A 24,627-nucleotide genomic window follows, 5' to 3' on the forward strand; every position below is an offset into this window, starting at 1 on the left:
AATCCAAAATTGCTGCTTTCTTATAACATTTTATTCCAAATAAAATTGATAAAAATGTATTTAAAAGTTTTATATATGCAAATTTGATATCAAAACAAAATACAGATGACTGGGCAAAAAAATGAGCCCTCATACCGCTGCTTATAAGGAAAAATGAAAGTTATAGGTCAGCAAAATAGAGGGATTTTAACCCCTTAAGGACCAAGGACGTACCAGTACACAGTAACCCCGTGTCATATCACGGCGGGCCCGGCGTCATAGTGAAGCCGGGACCCGCCTCTAATAGCGCGCGGCGCCGCGGGCTATTAACCCTTTAGCCGCCTGCTCAGAGCTGAGCCGCACGGCTAAAAGTGAAAGTTGCCGGCTAGCTCAGTCGGGCTGTTCAGGATAGCCGCGGCTAATCGCAGCATCCCGAACAGCATACAGGACAGCGGGAGCTGCCTCCTCGCTGTCCGATCGCCGAATGACTGCTCAGTGCCTGAGATCCAGGCATGAGCAGTCAAGTGGCAGAATCGTTGATCACTGGTTTCTTATGAGAAACCAGTGATCAATGTAAAAGATCAGTGTGTGCAGTGTTATAGGTCCCTATGGGACCTATAACACTGCAAAAAAAAGTGAATAAAGATCATTTAACTCCTCCCCTATTAAAAGTTTGAATCACCCCCCTTTTCCAAGAAAAAAAGTGTAAATAAAAATAAACATATATGGTATCACCGCGTGCGGAAATGTCAGAATTATAAAAATATATCATGAATTAAACCGCTCTGTCAATGGCGTGCACGCAAAAAAATTCCAAAGTCCAAAATAGTGCATTTTTGGTCACTTTTTATATCCTTTAAAAATGAATAAAAAGCGATCGATAAGTCCTATGAATGCAAAAATGGTACCGTTAAAAACTTCAGATCACGGCGCAAAAAATGAGCCCTCATACCACCCCATACACGGAAAAAGAAAAAAGTTATAGGGGTCAGAAGATGACAATTTTAAACGTATTAATTTTCCTGCATGTAGTTATGATTTTTTCCAGAAGTCCGACAAAATCAAACCTATATAAGTAGGGTATCATTTTAATCGTATGGACCTACAGAATAAAGATAAGGTGTCATTTTTACCGAAAAATGTACTACGCAGAAATGGAAGCCCCCAAAAGTTACAAAACAGCGTTTTTTTTTTCAATTTTGTCGCACAATGATTTTTTTTTTCCGTTTCGCCGTAGATTTTTGGGCAAAATGACTGACGTCATTACAAAGTAGAATTGGTGGCGCAAAAAATAAGCCATCATATGGATTTTTAGGTGCAAAATTGAAAGTTATGATTTTTTAAAGGAAAGGAGCAAAAAACGAAAATGCAAGTCCTTAAGGGGTTAAACACACTCATTTGGTTAAAGTTTTTTTTTTTTTGTTTTTTTTTAGCGGTATAATAGAAAAGTTTAATCATGGGTATAATTTTAATCATATTGACCCACAGAATAAAGAGAAAATGTCTTTTACAGTAAAGTGTACAGCATGAAAACGAAACATTCCAAAATTTGCGAGTTATGAAATCTAAGAGTTATGATTTTTAGATGGCAAGGAGGAAAAAACATAAAAATAAAACTGAGTACTTAAGGCTCAAATGGGCTGAGTCCTTAATGTGTTAAAAGTAGGCTTGTGCAACAAGAGTAAGTATTTAGAACATTGCCAGGAGAGGCCTTAATGAGATCTTATCCTTTTCATTTTATTTTGCCTTTCAACAAAATCGGAAGGTCAGTTTGGCACGTGTGGAGTAGCGCTACAGTGTCACATGGGTATACCAGATTTTGTTAAATATCCAGAGGGAAGTGGTAGAATGTCTTATGGACTCAGTCCAAAATGTCTTTCCAAACACACCAAAATGTACCTCTGTAATTTAGGGAAATAAAGTCCCAGCTTCTCTCTTGTAACATCTGCTTAGCTAGGGAAATACTTTCCTTTTTACCTGCTCTAAGAAACTTTCAAAAAGTTGAGGAAAGTACAGCGATATTCAATTGTTTCAGGAGGAGCAGCATCTGCATTGGGAATACCTAGTGATGAATATTGCAATACATAGCACATTTTAAGCAGTTGGCAACAGACCCTCAGGGTGAGAAGCAAGGATTTCCATCTGAGCAAATCTCACTGTATTTGAGTTATTAGAGGTGGATAATTTAAAGATGTAAAGATCCGTAGGAGACTTCCCAGTAATAAATATTCACTGGATTTAGAAACTACAGAAATCCTGAACAGAAGTGACACCTGATCTGATCTCTGCGATCCATGAAACAGCAACTCACACTTTATTTACTCTACATGTCAAGACAGAAAAAGATTCAAAAACCCTGAAAAATACCAGGGATGTCCTAGAGCTGGGCGGTATGACCAAATATGTGTATCACGGTATTTTTGTAACTTATGGCGGTTCCACGGTATAGAACAGTATTCCTTTCACCCCCCCCCCCCCCCAAATCATGTTACCCGCCAGCGCTGTTCTGCTCCCCCAATTATCAGCCCAGGGGGTATTACTCACATATGTCAAGCACTGCCCTCCTCTTTGTTGGGGGGCGCTGGAACTCACCGTATGCCAGTGGTCTCCAACCTGCGGACCTCCAGATGTTGCAATACTACAACACCCAGCATGCCCGGACAGCTAACGGCTGTCCGGGCATGCTGGTAGTTGTAGTTTTGCAACAGCTGGAGGGCCACAGGTTGGAGACCACTGCTGTACGCTGTATCCCTATGCCTGGGCTGCAAAAGAAAGAAAATAAACTAACTTACCTACGTCTGCCTTATGCTGGGGACTGGAACGTCGGACAGCAGTCAGCCTATCACCGGCCGGAGCGATGTCCCGACCCTGGCCAGTGATAGGCTGAGCCCACTGTCATGTAAGGAGCTCTGGCCGGCTTCTTACATGACAGTGGGCTCAGCCTATCACTGGCCGGGGTGGGACATCGCTCCGGCCGGTGATAGGCTGACGGCTATCTGACGTTCCAGTCCCCAGCATAAGGCCGATGTAGGGAAGTTAATTTGCTTTCTTTTGCAGCCCAGGCATAGGGATACAGCGTACATCAGTGGTCTCCAACCTGCGGACCTCCAGCTGTTGCAAAACTACAACTTCCAGCATGCCCGGACAACCGTTGGCTGTCCGGGCATGCTGGGAGTTGTAGTTTTGCTACATCTGGAGGTCCGCAGGTTGGAGACCACTGGCGTACAGGGAGTTCCAGCGGCCCCCAACAAAGAGGAAGGCAGTGCTTGACATATGTGAGTAGTACCCCGCTGGGCTGATAATTGGGGGGAGCAGAACAGTGGGGACAGCGCTGGGCTGATTAATTTATTCCCGAGGGGGAGGGGCCCAACCGGTATTGTAGTATGGGAAAAATTCATATCGTGCAGCCCAAAAATTTCGGTATTTGGTATGAACCGGTATACAGCCCAGCCCTAGGATGTCCGTATCAGGTTGGGCTAAGTCACCTTGCAATAATTCTGCCTTAGATTCCAACCTAGCCAACAATTATGCCCAGACTGTCTTGGATCCAAGGAATACTGCTGACAGTTTGCCTGCTTTATACAAATCTATGTAACAACGGCTCATAGCCCTCCTACGCCAAGCTTTTCTTCTGTAATGCCACCTCTTCAAAGTACCTTTTTAATTTGCTCCCTTATTTACCTATTCCCAGAAGTAGGAGTTTGGAGATGATTAAAGGCTTTAGTCTGTCATTTCTAAACTTGCCAAAAGATTCCAAATCAAATTTTTCCAGTTGGCCAATAAGAGTTAAATTCCTAAGTCTCACTTTATTTCTTAAAACATTTTTTATATATCATTTGTCTTAAAGATATGCTTTATTAATTGGTTTTATAATTTTTTTTCAATACTGATTCAGACATTGAAGCATTAAAGGAGCGATTTCTTAAACACAGCTTGCACAAATCAAAGGCTGTAACTGAGAAGAAAGTTAATCTCAACATTGTTCGTAAAGAGACAACTGCTGATGGCAAAGAACTACTAAAAGCAGATGTTGTACCTGTCACTATAGATGTTGAAAAGCGTGAAGATAAAGTTCATGGAAAACCAGGTAGTTTGTGCATATATTTTATACATATGTATATGAACATAGGGGGAAATTTATGAAGCCAGTTTTACACTGCTCTCACAAGTGACTGGGTCTGAAAAGCTAGTGTTGGTAAATTCTAACACACACACACACACACACACACACACACACACACACAAAAATGGTGTGTTTATGAATAAAATAAGTAAAATAAGTGTGTGAGATTATGGGGGGGGGGGGATATATATAAAATTATATAGAAAGACACTGTGGGACTGTGTATCTATTGTAATAGTGTAATATATACATTTTCTAACTCTTGCCTTTATTAACCCCTTCCCTCCCTATGACGTACGTCATGCAGATACTGGCCGCTACTTGCGGCATCCCGCTGCGTCCGGTAAGATGATGGCCAGCCATCTTGCCTCGGGACCTAGGGGGCTTTTGTCCCGACCCCCCCCCCCCCCTCCCCTCCCATCCCCTCACAGCAACCCCTCCCCTCACTGACTAACTGATCAGAGCACAGAAAAATCCTGAGCAGCACAGTGTGTCCCGATCACCGGGATCAGGACACACTGCTCTGCTAGGAGACCCCCCCCCTAGTGTCCTAAACCTGTTACTGCATGTTTTGTGCACTAGATACTAGGGAGGAGCTGTTTTACAGAAGTAAAAAAATAGTATACACGTGTGTGTGTGTATATATATATATATATATATATATATATATATATATATGTGTGTATATTATATTATATTGTGTGTATATATTATCTATATGTATAAATATATACACACATAATATATTAAAAATGTTATTGTCCCCCCCCCCTCCAAAAAAAAAATTGTGATTTTAAACTTTTGTAGAACATTTGAAAAAATGCTCATAATATAAGCCTTCTAATGTCGTAAAAAAGTTAAAGAATGTTTAACAAATGATGCCAGCATAAAGTACACATGTTGTGGATGTGAATTAATAACTACACTTAATTTGGCATGACTATTTCTCTTACAAGTAGTTTCAAACAGAGGAATTGTTCAATTTTTCACTATTTTAGTTTTTCGCAAAACGCTTCATGTGTCAACAAAAATTTACCGCTAATATAAAGTACAATATGTCTCGAAAAAACTCTCTGAATCACTTTGCCAGGTAAAAGCAGTTCAAAGTTATTACCACTTAGAGACACATGTTAGATTTGAAAAAACGGACTGGGTTAAAAAATTTTTTTTTTTCCTGCCAGGTGAGAAGCTTCTTGTACTTAAGGCAAAGCTTCAGGAGGCAATGAAACAGAGACGCCTTGAAGAGCGTGAGAAGCGCCAGGCATTGTATAATCTGGACAATGAAAATGGCTATGAAAATGAAGAGGAGGAGGAAGAAGAAATGACTGAATCTGAAGAGGAGGTTGAACAAGAGAATGAAGGCAATGTAGAGGTATATATAAACTTAAAGAATGTATAGTTCTAGTCAATAGTGTGCTCACCAATATGCTGGTTTTGCCAGGCACTGATGTCCAATGAATGTGGGAAATTTAAAAAATGAAAATTGGTAAATTAGCTGGAGCAAAAATTATTTTGCCCATTTATGTTGCAAAGCGTGAAACTCAACTGGTCTATGGTGGTATATGAATCCCTTGTTCCATGTATTTGCTCTGACTCCATAGACTTCGGAGTATCTCCTTGGAGATGATGATCCTAAAGAAGAAGGTGTGGAGGAAAGTAGTATAGCTAAAGTGACGATCTCTGTACCCAGGTCTGTAGCAACAGAATCGACTTTGTTGCTATTTAAGGACAGCTCAACTAAAATTGGGTAATGTATTAAATTTTTGTTTTTGTCAGTGTTTGTCTTAATTTCTATAATTCTTTCACTAGCTATAAATCTGTCTTCGAGGTCTTTTCTGTCATCTGTAATGTTTTACAGAAAAAATGTTTGCATGTTGCAGGTACTAGTCATAAGGCATGACATGGGTAGCAAGAGTGGGTAGGGACAATTGCAAGAAACCTGAGGCTGTGCTCCACATGCCAGTGAATGCATGATCCCAAAACCTTGCCCCCATTATTTGTGAGGTTGTAAATAATCCTGGCAACATCATGTGGTAAATTGTGAGTGCATGGTTTTGGTCGCATTTGTTCACCAGAATGTGGTGGAACGTGTCCTAAAGAAATGAAGGTCAGTTAATCCCTGTACTTCGTAAGCTCCTCTATCTGTATGGGCTGAGAGTGAGGAGTTAAGAATATGCATGTCTTTTATTTCTCGAATACCCTCATCAGTGCAAGGAAGAATTGTGATGACTGTGCAGTAACAGCTGTTGATCAGCTCATTGATTTGTGTGGCCTAGGCATTACCAACTTATTTGGCAATGCTCACAGTTGAGATGTAATAGAGAGTTGAGAACAGATTTTGGCACCCACATCAAACTAGTGCACAGAAAGTGGTAGTATACTACGGTTTTAGGTCTGGGCACAAAACTGGATACGGGTCAAAAATGAACCGACCGGCATGCCATTTGTACCATTTGTTACTTTGGTTATGGCCTAGTTGGGCCGTTGGTTCTTTTCCATCATTTCAGTGCTTTTCCTTGTATGTAATCTGTAAGCCTATCAATAAAGCATCTTTGTTTGACTCTTAAAAATGAACCGACCAGAGTCACCGTTTGACTCCGGTCGGCTCATTAAAGTTAATGGAGTTCAGCGCTGGTCCGGCTGGGGGAGGAGCAAACCGGGCTCTCCAGTACCCCAGCCGGATCCGCCACCTGTAGTGTAAAAACAAGATGTGAATGCAGCCTTACTGAATCGCATAATCACAAAAGACAAAAAGAAAAAAGTGCACTACTGCCAATATACATAAAAATATGTAAGGAACCTTTATTATACATGAATAAATAAAAAAATAACAAAAAATAGAATCAATAAAAACAAACACCTTCAGGGAAGTCACTATGTGACGGGAATGCATTTGAAAACTTCAATCCTAAACTACGGGCTATACTTTAGTGCAGACTTGGTGACTGAACTTTTATTGTGCACCTTATTTTGTGCACCTTTATAATATGTTTAAATATTGTGTAGAATTGTGACCATTTAGCACTGTGTAGTTTACAAGTCACTTGGCATTGCATTGTTTGAAATATATATTTTTTATCCATAGTGATGTAGAACGGTGTAGTGTGATTCAATGTGTTTATTAATAGCAGTTACTTAGTACAAGTCTTTTGTTTGCATGGTATATAGTATTTAATTAGATGTCTGGTCTTTTTTGCTTTATATTTGTATAATGTTGTCTACATGTATTCCTAAAAATAAATTTTATTAACTGGTGCACAAGTACAGACATTTAGGAAGGCATAAATGAAACAAATAACTTACACAATCGTGGTCAGTTAGGTTAAGATATGCAATCGAAGTTTAAACGTTTTACTTATTTGCTGCCACAAGGAGGCTGACACTAGGCATTAACAAAAAAATGAGTCTGCTCCTCCCGGCAGGATATTCACCACCCACTGACTCTGAGCTAATTAGTTTAGTCCCAAAACAGTAGGAGGAACCGAAAGTACAACAAAAGTCCGAGAGGTCCAGCCAAAAACAAATGAACAGACTTACTGAGCGGCAATCAACCTTCAGGTCCACAGACTAAGAAACAGGGTGGGAGCTGTGTCCCCAATGGATCCTCTGAAAAAGATTTTACGGTAAGCGTAAAAAAAAATTTCCTTTACTCGTTTGGCTCCATTGGGGGACACAGGAACCGTGGGACATACCAAAGCAGTCCCCGGGGTGGGAAAACCAGACCAACCAGAATTCAGGTGGATGGCAACGCCACCGCCGCCTGCAGCACTTTACGCCCCAAACTGGTGTCGGCAGACGCAGAAATGTGCACATGGTAAAACTTGTTGACCGTGTGCACGGAAGACCAAGTGGCCGCCTTACACACCTGCAGGGCTGAGGCCCTGTTGAAGACTGCCCAAGAGGCCCCAACAGAGCAAGTGGAGTGAGCCTCAACCTGGAAGGGGGGAGTCTTCCCCTTACAATGATAGTCCTCTGAAATGGCAGACCTGATCCACTGGAAGATGGTCGCCTTAGTAGCTGGCAAACCCTTGCGTCGGCCTTCTGGAATGACGAACAGCGAATCAGAACATCTAAAAGAGGAGGTGGCCGAGAGGTAAACCCGTAAAGCTCTGACTATATCCATGTTTTGGAGAGAGAGCTCCTTAGGATGAGATGGAGCTGGGCAGAAGGAGGGAAGGACAATAGCCTCATTCAGATGGAAAGACGAGACCACCTTCGGAAGAAAGGAAGGCACAGGCCGGAGTACAGCCTTGTCTGGATGAAGAACCAGAAAGGGGGGGGGGGGGTCGGCAGGAGAGCGTTGCCAGTTCAAACACACTCTTGATGGAAGTCACGGCAATGAGAAAGGAAACGAAAGGAGAGAGATGTCCCAGAGAGGCTCAAAAGGGGAGGTCTGCAAAGCACCCAAAACCAAATTCAGGTCCCAAGGTGGAGTGGGAGACCTGTAGTGAGGAATCTTATGTGCCACCCATTGGAGGAAGGTGCGAACATGATAATTAGAATCCAGGGGGCACTGAAAAAGAATGGAAAGCACAGACACCTGCCCCTTGAGTCAACTGAGTGCCAAACGTATTTCCAGCCTTGACTGTACAAATGCAAGCAGGTTCGGTAAAGAAAAACGAACAGGAGGCAGAAAACGGGCCTTGCACCATCTTAAATGGGCCCATCAGGTACTGTGATAAGTCCTAGCAGAGGACTGTTTAGCGCCCTGAGAATGGTGCGAATGACCTGGGGCGAAAAACCTCGTGCCTCTAGCACCACATTTTCAACCGCCACACTATCAAACGCAGCGGCAGTGAATTGGGGTGGCAAAGAGGACCCTGAGACATAAGGTCGGGCCATTCCGGAAGCCGAAAGGGAACCACGAACGCCAATCTGGCGCCACCAGAGTGGCCGAGGCGCCTTCCGCCTTGAGCTTCCTCAGCACACTGGGAAGAAGGGGGAGTGGAGGAAAAGGTAAAAAAAAAAGTGAGCTTTGACCAGGGAATGACCAACGCGTCCACAACCAGAGGATCCCGGGATTTTGTCACGAAGGCTGGAACCTGCCGGTTCATGTGGGACAAAGAGGTCCACATCCAGAATCCAACGGTCGCAAACGCCTCCTGGTGGAGACCCCACTCCCCGGGGTCGGGAGAGTAGCGACTTAGAAAGTCTGCCTCCCAATTTTCCACCCCTGGAATGTGGATCGCAGTTATGGAGGGAACCTGGCGCTCCGCCCAGATTAGGATTCCTCGGCCATGGCAGTGAAGCTGCAAGTGCCCCCTTGCTGATTGTGATGTAAGCCACAGCCGTGGTGTTGTCTGTTTGGATTTGAACCGGACGGCCTCGGAGAATCAACTCCCAGTGAAGGAGACAAAGGAAGATTGCCAAGAGCTCCAGTACATTAGGGTACTAGCGGCCCTGAACCGTCTGGTCTAGAAAAACACCTCCCAGCCGAGAAGACTCGCGTTGGTCGTTAAGAACTGCCAATGCACGGGGAGAAACGAGCGACCTTCCCGAAGAAGAGAGTGGAGCCACCAAAGAAATGACCGACGGGTCGTGATGGACAGACTAATCCGACGGTGGAGGGATAGGGTAGACTTGTTCCCAAAGAGTCAGGATGGCCCATTGAAGAGGGCGGCACCGAAACTGAGCAAAGGGAAATGCTTCCATGGCTGCCACCTGTCAGTGGATGAAGGATGCCCAACACTTCCATGCACGAACGGATGGACACTGGATGTGGGCGGCTCAAGAGGCGGATCCCGGACAGAAGAGCACTTTGCATGTCCGGTGGAAGAAGAACCCGAGCCTTCTCGGTGTCGAATTGAAGGCCCAGAAAAACCAGAGACTAAGTGGGAGAAAGATTGGATTTCTCCTTGTTGATCAACAACCTGAAACTGGTCAGAGTCTGAAGAGTGATGTGGAGACTCTCCCTGTTTTGAGTTAAGGACAGAGCTTTTATCAACAGGTTGTCCAGATGACGAAGCACTGACACCCCTTGGGAGAATGGCAAAGACCCTGGGGGGCCTTGGCCAGCTTGAAAAGCAGAGCCACAAACTGAAAATGACCTGCAGGAATTTGCCCGGATGCAACAACCGAACGGAGGGATTCCATCTGGAAGTGCTGCAGGCGTAGATGTGGATTGAGGAGCTTCAGAGAATCGGACGAACCGTTCCCCCCCCCCTCCCCTTTTTTGGGAACAATGAACAGGTTTGAATAGAAGCCAAAAAAACTTCCTGGATCGAAACCAGCACAATAACTCCCTTCGCCAGAAGGGAGTGAAGTGCGGACTGAAAGGCCGCAGCTAGGTAAGGTGAGCGTGGAGGCTGGGACCGGAAAAAATTATCCCGGGGAAAGAACCAAACTCTAAGTAGCTGTCTGAAATGACGTCCCGAACCCAGGAATCCTGGATCTGTGCCAACCAAGTGTCCTGAAAGAGAGACAAGCGACCACCCACCCGAGGGAATGGCTCGTGTGGGGGCCGCCTCTTCAGGCTGAGATAGGCGTGCGAGTGCCTGACTTGGCGGAAAAGCGTCCAGAACGGCCATCCTGCTTCCATGAGGGATGAGGCTTGAAGGTAAAGAGCCTTCCGGGACTGCACGGATTCCTGCTTGTCCTGACTCCCTGAGCCAAGGGAACGTAAGGACTGAAAGGAAGTAGCCTTACGACAAGAAACTGTGCGAAGCGCCCTACTATGGGGAAGCAGAGAGCTCTTAACACCCGTAGCTTCAGAGATGATTTCATCGTCTTTTTTCCAAAAAGACTGCCACCAGTAAAGGGCATCTCAGTGAGAACTTCTTGGAGGCCATGTCAGCATTCCAAGCCTTCAACTACATAGAGCGGCGAATATCCACCAAGTTGCCAGAAGCAAAGGCCGCACAGCATGCAAATTCCAAGGAAGCCAACATAATTGCCAGCATTGGAGATCTGGAGTGCTTTGTAAGCCAGATCATCAGGAGGAGCCCCGGATAAAACACAATGGCGAAGTTGAGAAGCCCAGGCCGACAGAGGTTTGGATACCCAAGTCGCGCAAAGGCCGGAAGTATGGATGAGTCAACCGCCTCAAAGACTTATTTCCCCAAATTCTCAATCTGCTTGTCCAATGGGTCTTTGAAAGAAGCCGCATCAGCCAGACGAAGAGTGGTGGATTTGGATAAGCAAGAGACTGGAGGGTCCATTTGGAGACCAGGTCCTGGGTAAATGGAAACAGCCTTCAGCCATTCAGACCCTTGGAAGCGCTTCTCCGGTTGCTTCCAGGCAGTCTCCAACAGGTCATCAAACTCCTTATGAGAATTGAAGACCTTGTGAGAGCGGTGAGTGTGGCAGAAAGAAACTTCCGGAGCAGGATCTGAAGTTCCAGGGTCCTGTAAGTGAAAGGTGTCCCTGACAGTTGATACCAAGCTGTCAGACATGGATGACGGCTCTCCAGATTCTGTTTTTGGGTCTGAGTCCACCTGTTCCCCTTGAGCCCGGGAACGAACAGTGGAGGCTCCGGACCTAGGTGATAGGGATGTGGCATGGTGGGCTGGAGATCGGGAAAGGCCTCTAGGGGAGCGACGACGCTGCCTAGAAGATGGGGACTGGGAGCGAGAGCAGCTAGGAGACCTAGGCTGAGGGGAGGAATCAGAATAAATGACCCTGGGACACCTGTAAGAGCGGCGGCGGCCAGAAGACGCCGAACTCTCCTCCCGGGAAGGAGGATGCAAGGAGGAATGCTTTTAAGGCAGTAGCCACCTCTAGAAACCTGCACCACATCAGGGATCGTCTGAGACAGTGAAGACACCCAAACCGGAGGAGGGTCGGGTGACCACACGCTCCATGGGGCTATCCTGGTCGGGGGGATTGTTACGTGAGGCTGAGCAGGCAGGACAGGTGGACTCGGCCGAACCACCTGGCAATTTAACTTTACATCCTTTGCGAGAAAAGTAAGTGACCAAAGCGGAGACCGCCGGTCTGTTAGAGGGTTCAGAGCTGGGTACGGACATTGCAAAACAGAAGTCAGCTATCCCAGAGACAAAAGAAAAGGAACAAGCTCACCCAGGTTCCTGTGTCCTGAAGTCGCAGTAGTCTTGCAGGGAGCAGAACTCGGGCAGTGAAAGCATGCAGCAACAGGAGCACTTGCAGCGCCAGGAGCAGCTTGCAGCAACAGGAGAAGCCTCAGCAGGAGCAACCTGTGGTCACAGGAGTAGCTTGCAGCAACAGCCTAGCTAGATGTGACAACATGCAGTCAGAGCTGCGGCGAAGTGAATTGCTGATACACCAGAGCTGCACATGCGTGCTCAGTTGCAGAGCACGTGACCCCCTCGCCGGAGCTGCAGAGCCCCTCCGATAGGCTAAAAATAATCAGAAGGAGGGGACTGGTGACCCCTGCAGCGCGCCAGAGCAGGGGATTTAGAGTGCCTGTATCGTGCTGGGGGGGGGGGGGGGGGGGGGGGGCGGAGGGCAGAGCTACCCGTGGATGAGACCAAGCCGAAATTTATGGCCGGCTGCGACTCCCGCTACCCATGCCTTGTGGGAGAGTAGGGAGCCTGGTAGCAGACTCCGGATAAGAAGTCGGCAGCCAGGATTAAATAGAAGGTCCGCAGTTAGGAGAGAGCGGACGCAAAGGCGGCAACTAGAAAGGCAGCAGCGACGGCAGCAGGGCTTAGAGAGCCCCTTCATACTGCCGAGCTGTAAAATAAGACTTGGCACAGGCTGTTCCAGGTAAGAGAGCGGCCACAGGAGCAGCATGCAGCTGCAGAGCGACCACAAGCCCTAATGAGAGGTCAGGTTTAGAGGGGACAGTATACTTCCCTTCAACCAGCCAGGTGCCAGCTGCATCATACCAGGCTTCAAGAAGCGGGGCGAGCAGAGGCAGTAGGTGAACTGGAACCAAGGTACATCCTTAAAGTGCTGGTCTGGGGCAAGGAAGGGTTAATGGTCCATACTCTATGCCATGCTCCTGTCACCCCAACCTAGAAAAAACAACAAAGGAGAAAAAAAATGTATCAAAGAAAATAATAAGACCATGTCTGGAGAGCTCAAGACCTGTGTCTGCCTCCTAAGACATTAAACAAAAACTGATTAGCTCAGAGTCAGTGGGTGGGGTATATCCTGCCGGGAGGAGCCGATTCTTTTATTTATTTTTTTTATTTTTTTTGTTAATGCCTAGTGTCAGCCTCCTAGTGGCAGCAAGGTTCCTGCGTCCCCCAATGGAGCCGAACGAGAAAATAGACCTGTCTTAATCCTAGAGTAAGAGAGCATGTAAAAACAATATACACATGTTTATGTATATTGGTGCTTGTGCACCTTTTATTTATTTTTATTTTTTTCCTTGCTGTCTTTTGTGATTATTATACTGTATCTGCTAGGTAGTTGTATTGTTGTATTGTCACATTTTACTAAGCCATGTATTCTCATGCAGTGATTCCATACCAGACAAGATGGAGCATGATGAGGAGTGTAAAGGCAATGACAAACACGGTAATTACAATTTTGTAACTTCTTTTTTATATGCTTGAAAGCAAAAATTTGGCTTAAGTTTCTAATCTCTATTCAATATTTTTTTTTCTCTTCCCCCCCCCCCAATAAAAATGTGTTCAGAAGAGGATTTTATTTTGCCAATGTCAAAAGATAACAGCCACAACAGTAGCTTTGAGCTTATTGGGTCCATGATTCCTTCATATCAGCCTCTTAACAAGAGTGGGCGAAGTTCCCTCCTTCCTGATGTAGCAGGATTTCGGTCACCTTCCCCAGTTACCTTCAAAGCAAACTTCCTCAGCTCTGCATCGAAGGTTAGATTAAAAAAAACTTTTTTTTCAGCATGTAGATCTAGTATCTGATACACAACTGTATTTAATTTTTAACTCTAATTTATGTGCATGTTGGTTGTGTTCTTGGCATTTACAAGACAAAACAATGGTTTAATACTTTTAATTTTGAAATTACCTTTGACAGAGCTCAGGGAAGATGTCAGAACCATCGCTTCCTGTGGAAGATTCACAAGATCTGTACAATGCCTCACCTGATCCTAAGGCATCGTTTACCTGTCCTGGTGTTGACTCCCAGTTCCATTTTTCTTTGGAGGATGACACACAAAGCCAGTTACTGGATGCTGATGGGTAGGAACCAACATGTCTTAATATAAAAAGTTGGAATTCCTTTCAAACTAGGCTTCATACTTTAGGCTTTTTATGCAATGTAACCTGTTCTGGACACAAATTCATGAGGGGAATTTATCAAAGCTGACTATGGTAGCCGTTAACCACAGTCATTTAATTTTCACTGTGACTTTGCAGTCGTATGCTGAATTTATCAAAAGGCGCACGGCAGTTGATAAATTAAGCGCACGAACAGACTCCTTGTGAAATTTATCTCGCCACAGTCAAAATCAACGCGTTCTCAAAATGGGAGCACATGGGGAGCTAAAAACTTAAAGAATGGGGATAATGAAACACATGATTACACATTAAAAAAAAAAAAAAAAAAAAAAAAAGGGGGGGGGGGACTTTAGTGAGGAAGCTTTACAATCCACTTGCAAATCAATGAAGTTCAATAGAACTCCATTGACCTGTGTGCTCAGGGCTCAATTGATAGAGCCTGCGGAGAACTGTCTAGAGCAGGAGAAAATCCCAATAGCAAACCTATCCTGCTCTGGACAGTTCCTGACATGGACAGAGGTGTCAGCAGAGAGAACTGTCACAGAAAAATAAATTCAAGTAGTAAAGAACTTCCTCTGGAGCATACAGCAGCTGATACTGTACTGGAAGGATTAAGATTTTTAAATAGAAGTAACTTACAAATCTGTTTTAACTTTCTGGCACCTGTTGATTTTTATTTTTTTTTTGTTTTGTTTCAACAAACTTTTTTATTTATAAAAATAATAAAATTTTCAATGCTACAGTATACAATTCAGATATACATAACACCAATCAAAAGACCGTATAACCGACTTATACTTGATTACATCTAAAAGGTATACATAATCATTATTAACACCCCCTCCCTCCCCCCTCAACCCCATCCCATTCCCACCCTCTGACAGCGAGGGGGAGAGAGAGCAAAGAGAGAGAAAAAAAACCCGTTAGATTTTTAAAAAAAAATTGTCTTCCATCTGAGTATCCCTTTAACTAATGTGTATGCCATAGATGTCTAAATAGGAATACTTCTTCAAGGCAAGGGGGCCTGACCCGAAATATCCTGATGCACTAGTTTTAAAGGGTTGCTTTTACTTGAGTTTGCAAAAATGACAACATAGTAAATATTTTTGTCAGTATAGTGCATTGATGTATACAAAAACTATATTTGACTTTAAAGGTTCCTAAACGTAGGACACAACAGGAGTAAATACTGTTCTGCTAAGCAAAGGCTTGTATTGGACACAATGGATGAGAATGCTATGGATGCCAACATGGGAGAGTTGCTGGACCTGTGCTCAGGAAACTTTAAAGGCTCCCTCTCAGACTCCAGTCAGCACAGTGAGGATGTGTCCAAGAAAGATGCTATGGATGAGCTGCTTGGATTATGCTCAGGGAAATTTGTATCACAAGGTAACACATTTACTAGAATGAGGTGTTAATGTGGAACGCTGTTTTTATGTGATTTATTTTATTTATTTATTTATTTATTTATTTTAGCTTTGCTGTGTTTTATAAACCAGATGATGCCATTAGGTCAGACCTGGATTTTATCTTATGACCAGCTGTCTGCTTTCTTTCCTGCATGTGTTAGTTTATTTTAGCATCATATTAAAGAGTGAAGTCTTAGCTTTTAAATGATACCAGAATTAAACCTTTTAAAGTTGGGGAGTAGGAATAAGCTTTCCATTTTCTTTTTGTGTATGTGAAGGGCCAAATGCACACTAGACTGATGTTCTGCAAATTTTCTGTGAACGTTTGCATGGCAAATGTAGAGCAGATTATAGAATCTGCAAAGTAAATCTGATCTTTAAAATCTCATCTACACACCAGAAATTTTCCTAACTGAATTCTCCAGCATGTAAATTTATGTTGCATTACTTAGATTTTCCCTATTGTAATCCGTGCTTCAAATCCACAGCACTTCAGCACAATTAAAACCTTCCACTGAAAGCCACACACTTAAATGATTTATTTTTTTTTGTGTGTGGAACATGTCTGCAGCAAATCGGTCGTTCTTGCCTCTAGGAGACACTGAAACTAGGAAAAAGTCGACTCCTCCCTGGCAGGATATACTGCCCACTGGAAGTGAGGTAATCCGTTTTGGCTAATGTCAGCAGGAGGCAAGACACACGTCTGGGAGCTCCCCTGTTTCCTTTTTTCAGGTGGGGGTTCAGGAGCATGGTGCTACCTGTAAAAGCATGCACCGTTAACCCCTTCCTGCCAACGGCCAGCACCTGGGGTTGCACCTAGGGTCCGGGTCCCCCTATCTTCCCTGCTCGTCCTGTCTCTCTCAGCATGACTTGATGCAGGTAAGTAAAAAGCTGGCTGAAGACATCTCTAGGTGAGTATGTGAAGATAGGTGATTGTTTCCCCCCTCCTCCCTCCCGGGTTAATATCTCCCTTAGTGTTTTTTGGCTGTAGGGCAATTTCAGGGGTAATTGGCCCATCTTTATTGGAGTCTGGACTCCCACTTGTAGTATCCTCTGACTCCTTGGTTTTTGAACCGTAGTCCTCCAGCCCCGCGGGCCCATTCCCAGCTGGACACCGCTTTCTCTCTCCTGCCGCCGGAGAGACACTGACTCGGAGCGTAGCTCCGCCCCATCCTCTCTCCTTTACAGCGGGACCCTGAAGTTTCCCTTTATCTCCTCATCCAGCAGCTATTATAACAGGGGAAAAGATAGCTCCGCCTTCCTCCCCCGCATAGGTGCCAGCGGTCGTGCTGCTTAACAGGGATCCCCCCCACCCCTTTTTCAGTAGGACAGTATTGGGTTCTATTCCCCAGCTTTTTTGGAGGTGGAGGAATGGACATTTTTCTACCCTCCTTCTCCTCTGCCCTGGAGGTGGAAAGCTCGCTCAAAAAAACAAAGCAATCGTCTGCTGGTTTTTCAGACCATTTTAGTGACGTTTTGCGCCCTCTTGTGGTCTATATTTGCATTTTGACTTATTTTCCAGTCCCCTATCTGGGGACCATAAATTAAATGGATTTTTGAGAATTGGGGCAGATTTCGAAGTTTGCTTCCATCGCCCCATGCATTCACCCGATAGGGCAGTATCTTTGGGTACAGTACACCAGAAATGTCTGCTAGAAGTCATGCCTCTGGCGTACCTGCTTTTGCCAAGGTTCTCACTCTCAGACATATGTGGCTCTCTGTGACTGGGCATGCCAGGGACTTCATGATCCCTTGGTGGTTACCAGGGTTACAGTCTGGGCTTATTTCCCTTCTACTGCCGGTTGTCATGTTTGCCAGGTCCACAGGTGTGTTTGACGTGTACAAATGTTGTTCCTCTTCCACAGGCTGCCACATTTGCGGCTGCTGTCCCGGATCCCCTCATCTAGTGCAAGGTCTCCGTGGGAGTGTCCCTGCGTGAATAAGATTACACCTGCTCTCATGAGGCAAAAGTAGTCTCACCTGTCACTCATCTCACAACTGCCACGTCCGTGACTGGATTTCGGTACCCCACTACTAGTGCAAGGTGACCGCTGGAGTGCCAGTTGTCTTCATGGACCCATACCATTAAGTCACAGTGGTCTGCATGGTTTCCTCTGCCACCTGTCGCTTCTCCAAGGGCTGTTGTCTGCGGCTGAAGTTCCGGTACCCCACTGTCAGTGCGAGGTGAACGCTGGAGTGCCCTATTGTCTACATGGGCCCATACCAGTAAGCCAGACAGTGGTCTGCATGGTTTTCTTTGCCGCCTGTCACTTCTCAGAGGGGCTGATATTTCTGCGGCTCAAGTTCCAGTACCTCACTGCTAGTGCGCGGTGTCCGGTGGCGTGAGCTGGAGTGTCCTGTGGACCCTATGCAGGGTCAGTCCACAGCTCTTAAACCTCAGTCCACAGCTCCTAAACCTCCCCAGATCTCCCTGGGTGATGGGGATTCTATTCATGGTTTCTAGGCTTCACTACCTTTCCACATGTGTCAAAGGGGCACAGTTATTGCCTATTTGACACTGTCCCCTTATCACCAGTGCCTGGAGGGTCACTCATTACGCCAGACTGTTGTCTGCACGGTTTCCGCTGCTGTCGGTCTCCCATCTCTGGACTGCTGTGTGCATAGCTGTGGCTTCCCGTACCTCACTGTTGGTGTGAGGACTCTGAATAGGCATATATATAATAAATTATATAAAACCAGTTCTCAAGGATAGTGAAATAGAGATAAAAAGGAGATAAAATGAGTGAGAAAAAGGGGATGTGGAACCAAATAAATGTAAAATCAATAAGTTAAATGTCATAAAATAGATACTGAATAAATAATGATAGTAAATGAAAGTAAATAAATAAATAATATAATGGTGATAAGACATGAATCAAGGATAATGCAGTAAAATAATACAATATAACATTTATTCACAAGATAATAACTTACATCTGGGCAGGGCCCTTGCACCATATGTTAATAAGATATTGATATTAAAATAGATGTAATATTAAAGTCATTCAAGCAACCACCTAAAATATGGCTAAAAAATTTGGAAAGGTCCAAAAATAAAATTGTCCGGTAATATAGTTCAGAAAGTGGTCCGATAATGCAGTTCATGAAATGATATAATGGAGCAGATAATGTAGGTTTGATAATATTAGGTAGTACCTGTATGCCGATTTGAGTGGTATCACTTACTGGCAAAAGTGCAGCCAGCATCCTCAGGAGTAGCAGTCTCGCGGTGAGGGTTTCTGTTGGTGCTAGCACGGCGTGGTGGCTGGCCTTTGTGATCGATGGTGATCCCAGTAAAGTGAATTGGATGGGTCCGGCAGAGACTGGTTGGCACGGGATAGCGTCCGACCACAAGTAGAGTATCGTGGATGAAGAGGTGATCACTAACCTCGTGTTCAAGTGTCCTAAGGAGAGAGGATCGTGGGTGCGATCCACAGAGATCCCAGAATAAGGGGTCTGCAGCACTGCTAAAGCCGAGGTGGGCTTTAAAAGTAGTATAAGGTGGTTGCCGTAGGTAATGGGTTTAAGACCAAGGCTATACGCGTTTCAAGACTCTTATTCTTCAGTAGCCATAGATAATATCTGAGTGAGAATATCTGTGTGAGGACTCTGCCAGAGGGTTCCTGCAGGCACAAGGGTCTGCTGCCAGTCATGAGTCTGCATGGTCTCCTACACCACTGGGTCGCCTATAATTATAGCTGCACTCCTCTGCTCCGCATCCCTTTGTGCTCAGGAATCCTCCGCTTGTCAGTCGGTTGTCTGTCTCCATAGTTTACTGCTACGTCGGATCAGCTACCATACACTTCCCACTGCTTGCGGACGTGCAGGTAACCCACTGCCTGGACGTAGTTCCGAATGGGTCTCATGTTGCTTCATAGCCCTCTGCAATGCGCCTCATGCTGGTTTGTGGGGTTCCCTACTTTACCAGGTCCCTCTCCACATTCCTGCCACACTCGGGGTTTAAGGCTGGTGGGCCACTTTTTGTATGTGGGTCTGAAGGCGGGACCCGGTGTTGCCATGGCTCCTATGCTAGATGGCCACTCTCAGTCTGTATGGCTTTCTACTTCTCCAGGTCTCCTCCCCCATTCTTGCTGCTCCCACGACTGCAATCCGGTGACTCACTTCCATGTGAAGCTCCACGTAGGGGGTATATGTATGGTCATTGGAAATGTTTGTGTACCTATGTAGACTAAGGCCCCCCCACTGCCACGTGTATAGCCCACTTTCCCTTCTGTCGGTGGGGTGTGCCTCGCGCCTTCCTGTGATCTTGTTTCTGCAGGTCTGCAGCGGTAGAGCACCTTTGTGCTGGCATGGGCCTGATATGGGGGGGGGGGGGGCACGTCTCCAGGTATCTTCCTGGGTTCCTGGGCAGGGGGGTGTTCCTCTCAATGCTGTTGGTTGTTTTGTATCTGTGTGTGTGCTCCGTCCTTACATTCGTAGTCACATCTTTGTATCTTTGCCCAGCACCAGGGTCCAGGATACCAATCCCTCTAGGGATGCACATTGGCTCTTCCATACCTCGTTGTATTGTAACGGAGTTCCGGAGGGCTACGCACACCCATTACTTTGTTCTGTTGCTGTAGGGGCGTCACTTTCTCTGCTCTTGCAGTGCCTGGTACACTTTTTTAATCTCCCTTCCTCAGGGGGTACGGGTATCAGGGAGCGTGGCGGGTCAGGGCATGGTTTTCCTCTCGACCACCCTTAGTTTTCCCCTCATCTATATTTCGCTGAGCGCTTTGTACTACCAGGATGGAGCCTTCTCTTCCCACTATATAGGTGGGGTATCGGGCTGGGCCCTTGTTTTTTGGCTGTGCTCTTCAGATGAGCTTTTTACTGTCTAAACTTTTGTGCTTTTGCCCACTATTGCAGCCTGGCTCTGTTCCAGTTTCTTGGTTGTCTACTGCTGCTCGTGCAGTCTTGAGACTCTTCTCTGTTGGCAGAGTTTATGCACTCATGTATGGCTCGACGATAGCTGGTCTAGCGACCATCTGTTGTTGGAGTCTGTCCATTGCTCTCCTCCTTCCTTGGCGCAATCTCCCTGGAGGGCGTTTTAATCCTCCCCTTTGACAGTGTCATTTGTACTACACGGACACCACAGTCTCTCGAATAACCTTCCTTTTCCCTGATGGGTTCCCTATTGTTCTCCCCTCTGTTCCCGTCCTGGCGGGATGTTGCTCCGGAGAGCTCTGGTTTGCTTGGACCACTGGGGTCCAAGGCTGGTTAGTCCCCTTGTCTTGGACTCTGTCCCAGGATGCTGTGGTGTGCCTTCTTTTCTAGGTTGGCCTTCCGTTCTTGGGCCTTAGTGATGGTTCAGGCCTCGGGCACGTGAAGCAGTCCTGCCCAGACTTCTTTGCGATCCCAATTGTGGGACGATTTTTCTGTTCCGCACTTCTGTCTCGTCACGGAGGTTTGTCACCTGGAGCATTTTGCGAACCCTGGGTTTACTTTCTCTTCGGGTGTGAGTCTCTCAGGAAACTCGGGGACCTCCGCTTCCCAGGTCTGTTGCTCTGGTGTTCTGGGATGCCCTTTTCAGGGCGTTCCCCTACTTTTTTGTCCGTTCCTACTTCTCTCTTCTCTTTCGGGGTCCATGTACTCCCGAGATGAAAGGCGTTCCGGTCATCCGAATTCTGCCAGTCACTCATTTCGCCTCCCGGGTGCTCGCGTTGGGCCCCTGGGATAGGGGTTTTTGGGTCTGCGGAAGTTCAGGTTATTGTGCTGATCTGCCAGACCTCTATATAGAGCTGGTTTCTGTTTTTCCTTTTTTCAGTGGTTTTCTGGTCTCTACCGTCTGTGCTTGTCCGTTGCTCTCCCTGGCGTTTTTCCGCCATGTTCTCTTGTATCTGTTGACTCTGGATGGGGCTCTCTTGTTTTTCTGTTTTCCACTTTTGTTTTCCAGCCGGCTAGCCCTCTGTCTGGTGCTGTTTCTTGGCATTGTTTTCCTACTTCCTTCAGGGTGGTTCCTGCCCATCTGGCTTCCTAGTCAACCTTTTCTTGTCTCTCCATATGGACGTAGTCTTAGAGTCTCTGCTAAGCACGGTCTCTTCCTTGGTGTCCTAGTCTATATCCATGGATGAGGGGGGGGGGGGGATCTCCGGGAGCTCTGTTTCTGGGCCTCTGTTATCTCTGGCCTGGGGTCTTGTCATCAGGCCTTGGGGACGTGTGGGTTCAGTCTCGGGACTGCTCCCCTTTCGCTAGTGGTTGTTTTTCCCATCCTAGGGGACTGCTTTGGTACGTCCCAAGAGTATAGGTGTCCCCCAATGAAGTGACCAAGAAAAGGAGATTTTTTTTTTTTTTTTTGTACTCGTCGTAAAATATCTCTCGTAACCTTCATTGGGGGACACCGCACCCACCCATTTTTTTTCCATTTTTGTCCGGATAGTCTTTTCCGGTTATTGGGTTTTTATCCGGGAAATCTTTTCTAGGGTCCTTTTTGGATGTATTTCTTTGTTGGCTTCTCCTACTGCTTTGTGACAACTGATTACCTCACTTCCAGTGGGTGGGTATTAGGGATCGACCGATATCGTTTTTTTAGGGCCGATACCGATAATCGGTGGAGGTTAGGGCCGATAGCCGATAACTTATACCGATATTCCGGTATAAGTTATCGGCTATTTATCCCCCCGAGACACCGCTGCAGATCATTGATTTAAAGCGGGCGCTTAAAATCAATGCACTGCAGTGGCTTTTGCGATGCCATAGGCCGCCGCTGCCACCACCCGCTTCTCTCCCCCTACCTGTCATTGTGGTCCGGGCCATCCATCCTTCCTGTAGTGTCCGGCGGCATTCCGGGTGGAGGGTGAACCGGTCCGGGCTGTCCTTCTCCGGGGGTCCTCTTCTCCACTCCGGGCAGGCTCCGGCCTAGTAATGCAGCATAGACGCCCGTGCGCAGTGACGCCCGTGCGCAGTGACGCACCTGATGTCACGGCGTAGCGGCGTCTATGCAGCGTACTAGGCCGGAGCCTGCCCGGAGTGGAGAAGGATAGCCCGGACGTGGTGTGGTGGGGGCGGGGCATTATCGGCTTATCAGCAAGGTAATTGACGATACCGATAATGCCCAAAATCGTGATTATCGGCCATACCGATAATCAGTCAATCCCTAGTGGGTATATCCTGCCAGGGAAGAGCAGACTTCTTTTACTAGTGTCAGCGCCTCCTAGTGGAATGAGCATATACCCATCAGTATAGGTGTCCCCCATTGAAGGTTACAAGAGAGATTTTATGGTGAGTACAAAAAACCTGCCTTTTCCTTTAATTTGCTCCCCTTTCCAGCCTTACTTTTACCCTATGAGTCAGCAGGAACTTTTGTCTCAACCTTCTAATGCAAAATCACTAGTTCTACAATGCTAGAATTTATGGAGTGTTCATTATTATAAAGCATTAGTGTAAAAGGGCTTTAACACTTGTCATTTTGATGCAGTTTTTTTTTTTGCTAAACCAAGAGACTTTTTCCTATATACTCACTGTATTAGCCACTCCCAGAAATTAACTGTATCAGAGCAGCACATGTGAATACACCCTAAGCTAAGGGTAGTGATATGCATAAAGATCAGAGTGTACGCATAGTGTAAAACTATACTCGCATCACTTCCCAACAAATACTACTGTTGAAAGTTGTGCAGGTAATCTTTATTTATAGTGCAATACTGTGATCTTTCCTATTAAGATTCTCATTTTATACTATAATCTCTTGTTAAGCTGATTCCTCAACACAAGAGTCCTCAGGCTTGGTTAAAGTCAACTCACAGTCACAAAAAAAGGATCAATTGTCTGAAGTTGCTGTGGCGTCCAACCCTGCAGAACGGTAAGTAACAAATTGGAAACGTTTTTTGCTGAGTGTTCAAATGAAAATAAAGGGAATGCATCATCAGTATATGATCAACTTTTTACGTCAATGCTGATCATGTAAGGCAATTGTGGGGCTTTGGGGATACTCTTCGGATCACACGTAGTGTGTTTTTGAGGGTGGGATATATGATGACAGTGGTCAGAGGTCTCTTCCCTTTTTTCCGTGCCACTTTCCAGGGATTCCGTTTGTATACAGTACTGCATGCACAACGCCATACATTAACAGGGTGCCTATGAAGAGATCAGACTGATGTCTGCCATCAGCATAGATGCAGTCATCAATGCCGATCACAGCATCTGTAGGATGAATGTGATATTCCGGTGTGTTTGAGGGGTTCATAAGATCCACGCAGTGTGATCACAGGGGTGTGTAAATGGTGGCCAGAGGTCTTTCTTGTGCAGACTAACGGTACATAGTACTAAAGTTATTACATAGTACTGAACAGTACACTGCAATCGAATGATTGCTATTAACCCCTTAAGGACTCAGGGTTTTTCAGTTTTTGCACTTTCATTTTTCTTTTCATCACCTTCTAAAAATCATAACTTTAAATTTTGCACCTTTAATTCCATATTATGGCTTACTTTTTGCACCACCAATTCTGCTTTTCAGTAACATTAGTCATTTTACCTAAATCTCCACGGAGAAACTGAAAAATTCATTGTGCAACAAAATTGAAGAAAAAATGCCATTTTGTAAATTTTGGGGGCTTCCATTTCTATGCAGTGCATTTTTCCGCAAAAATGACACCTTATCTTCTGTAGTTCAATACGGCTAAAATGATACCCTATTATGTAGGTTTGTTTTTGTCGTGCTTCTGGAAAAAAATCATAACTACATGCAGGAAAATGTATACGTTTTAAAATTGTCATCTTCTGACCCCTATAACTTTTTGTGATCTGAAGTTTTTATCGGTACCCTTTTTGTATTGATCGGACTTCTTGATCGCTTTTTATTCATTTTTTCAATGATATAAAAAGTGCCCAAAAATATGCTATTTTGGACTTTGGAATTTTTTTACGCGTATGCCATTGACTGTGAGGTTTAATTAACAATATATTCTTGTAGTTCGGACACTTCCGCACGTGGCGATACCACATGTTTTAGTTTTCTTTACAGTTTTTTGTTTGTTTTTTTTCTGGGAAAAGGGGG

General features: G+C 45.4%; 1 protein-coding gene across 3 annotated transcripts in view; it reads left to right on the forward strand.

The window, feature by feature from the left end:
• CLSPN (claspin) overlaps positions 1-24,627 on the forward strand; it is a 100,514-nt gene that overhangs the window by 38,042 nt on the left and 37,845 nt on the right. For all 3 annotated transcript variants that reach the window (XM_056557192.1, XM_056557195.1, XM_056557194.1), the window contains exons 9-16: positions 3,875-4,066; positions 5,284-5,474; positions 5,704-5,849; positions 13,485-13,543; positions 13,664-13,854; positions 14,018-14,181; positions 15,377-15,609; positions 23,325-23,430. In XM_056557192.1, the coding sequence (XP_056413167.1) occupies positions 3,875-4,066; positions 5,284-5,474; positions 5,704-5,849; positions 13,485-13,543; positions 13,664-13,854; positions 14,018-14,181; positions 15,377-15,609; positions 23,325-23,430 (1,282 nt within the window). The remainder of the gene's footprint in view (positions 1-3,874; positions 4,067-5,283; positions 5,475-5,703; positions 5,850-13,484; positions 13,544-13,663; positions 13,855-14,017; positions 14,182-15,376; positions 15,610-23,324; positions 23,431-24,627) is intronic.

The sequence above is a fragment of the Hyla sarda genome, chromosome 2 (genome assembly GCF_029499605.1).
Source record: "Hyla sarda isolate aHylSar1 chromosome 2, aHylSar1.hap1, whole genome shotgun sequence".
Classification (NCBI taxonomy): Eukaryota; Metazoa; Chordata; class Amphibia; order Anura; family Hylidae; genus Hyla; species Hyla sarda.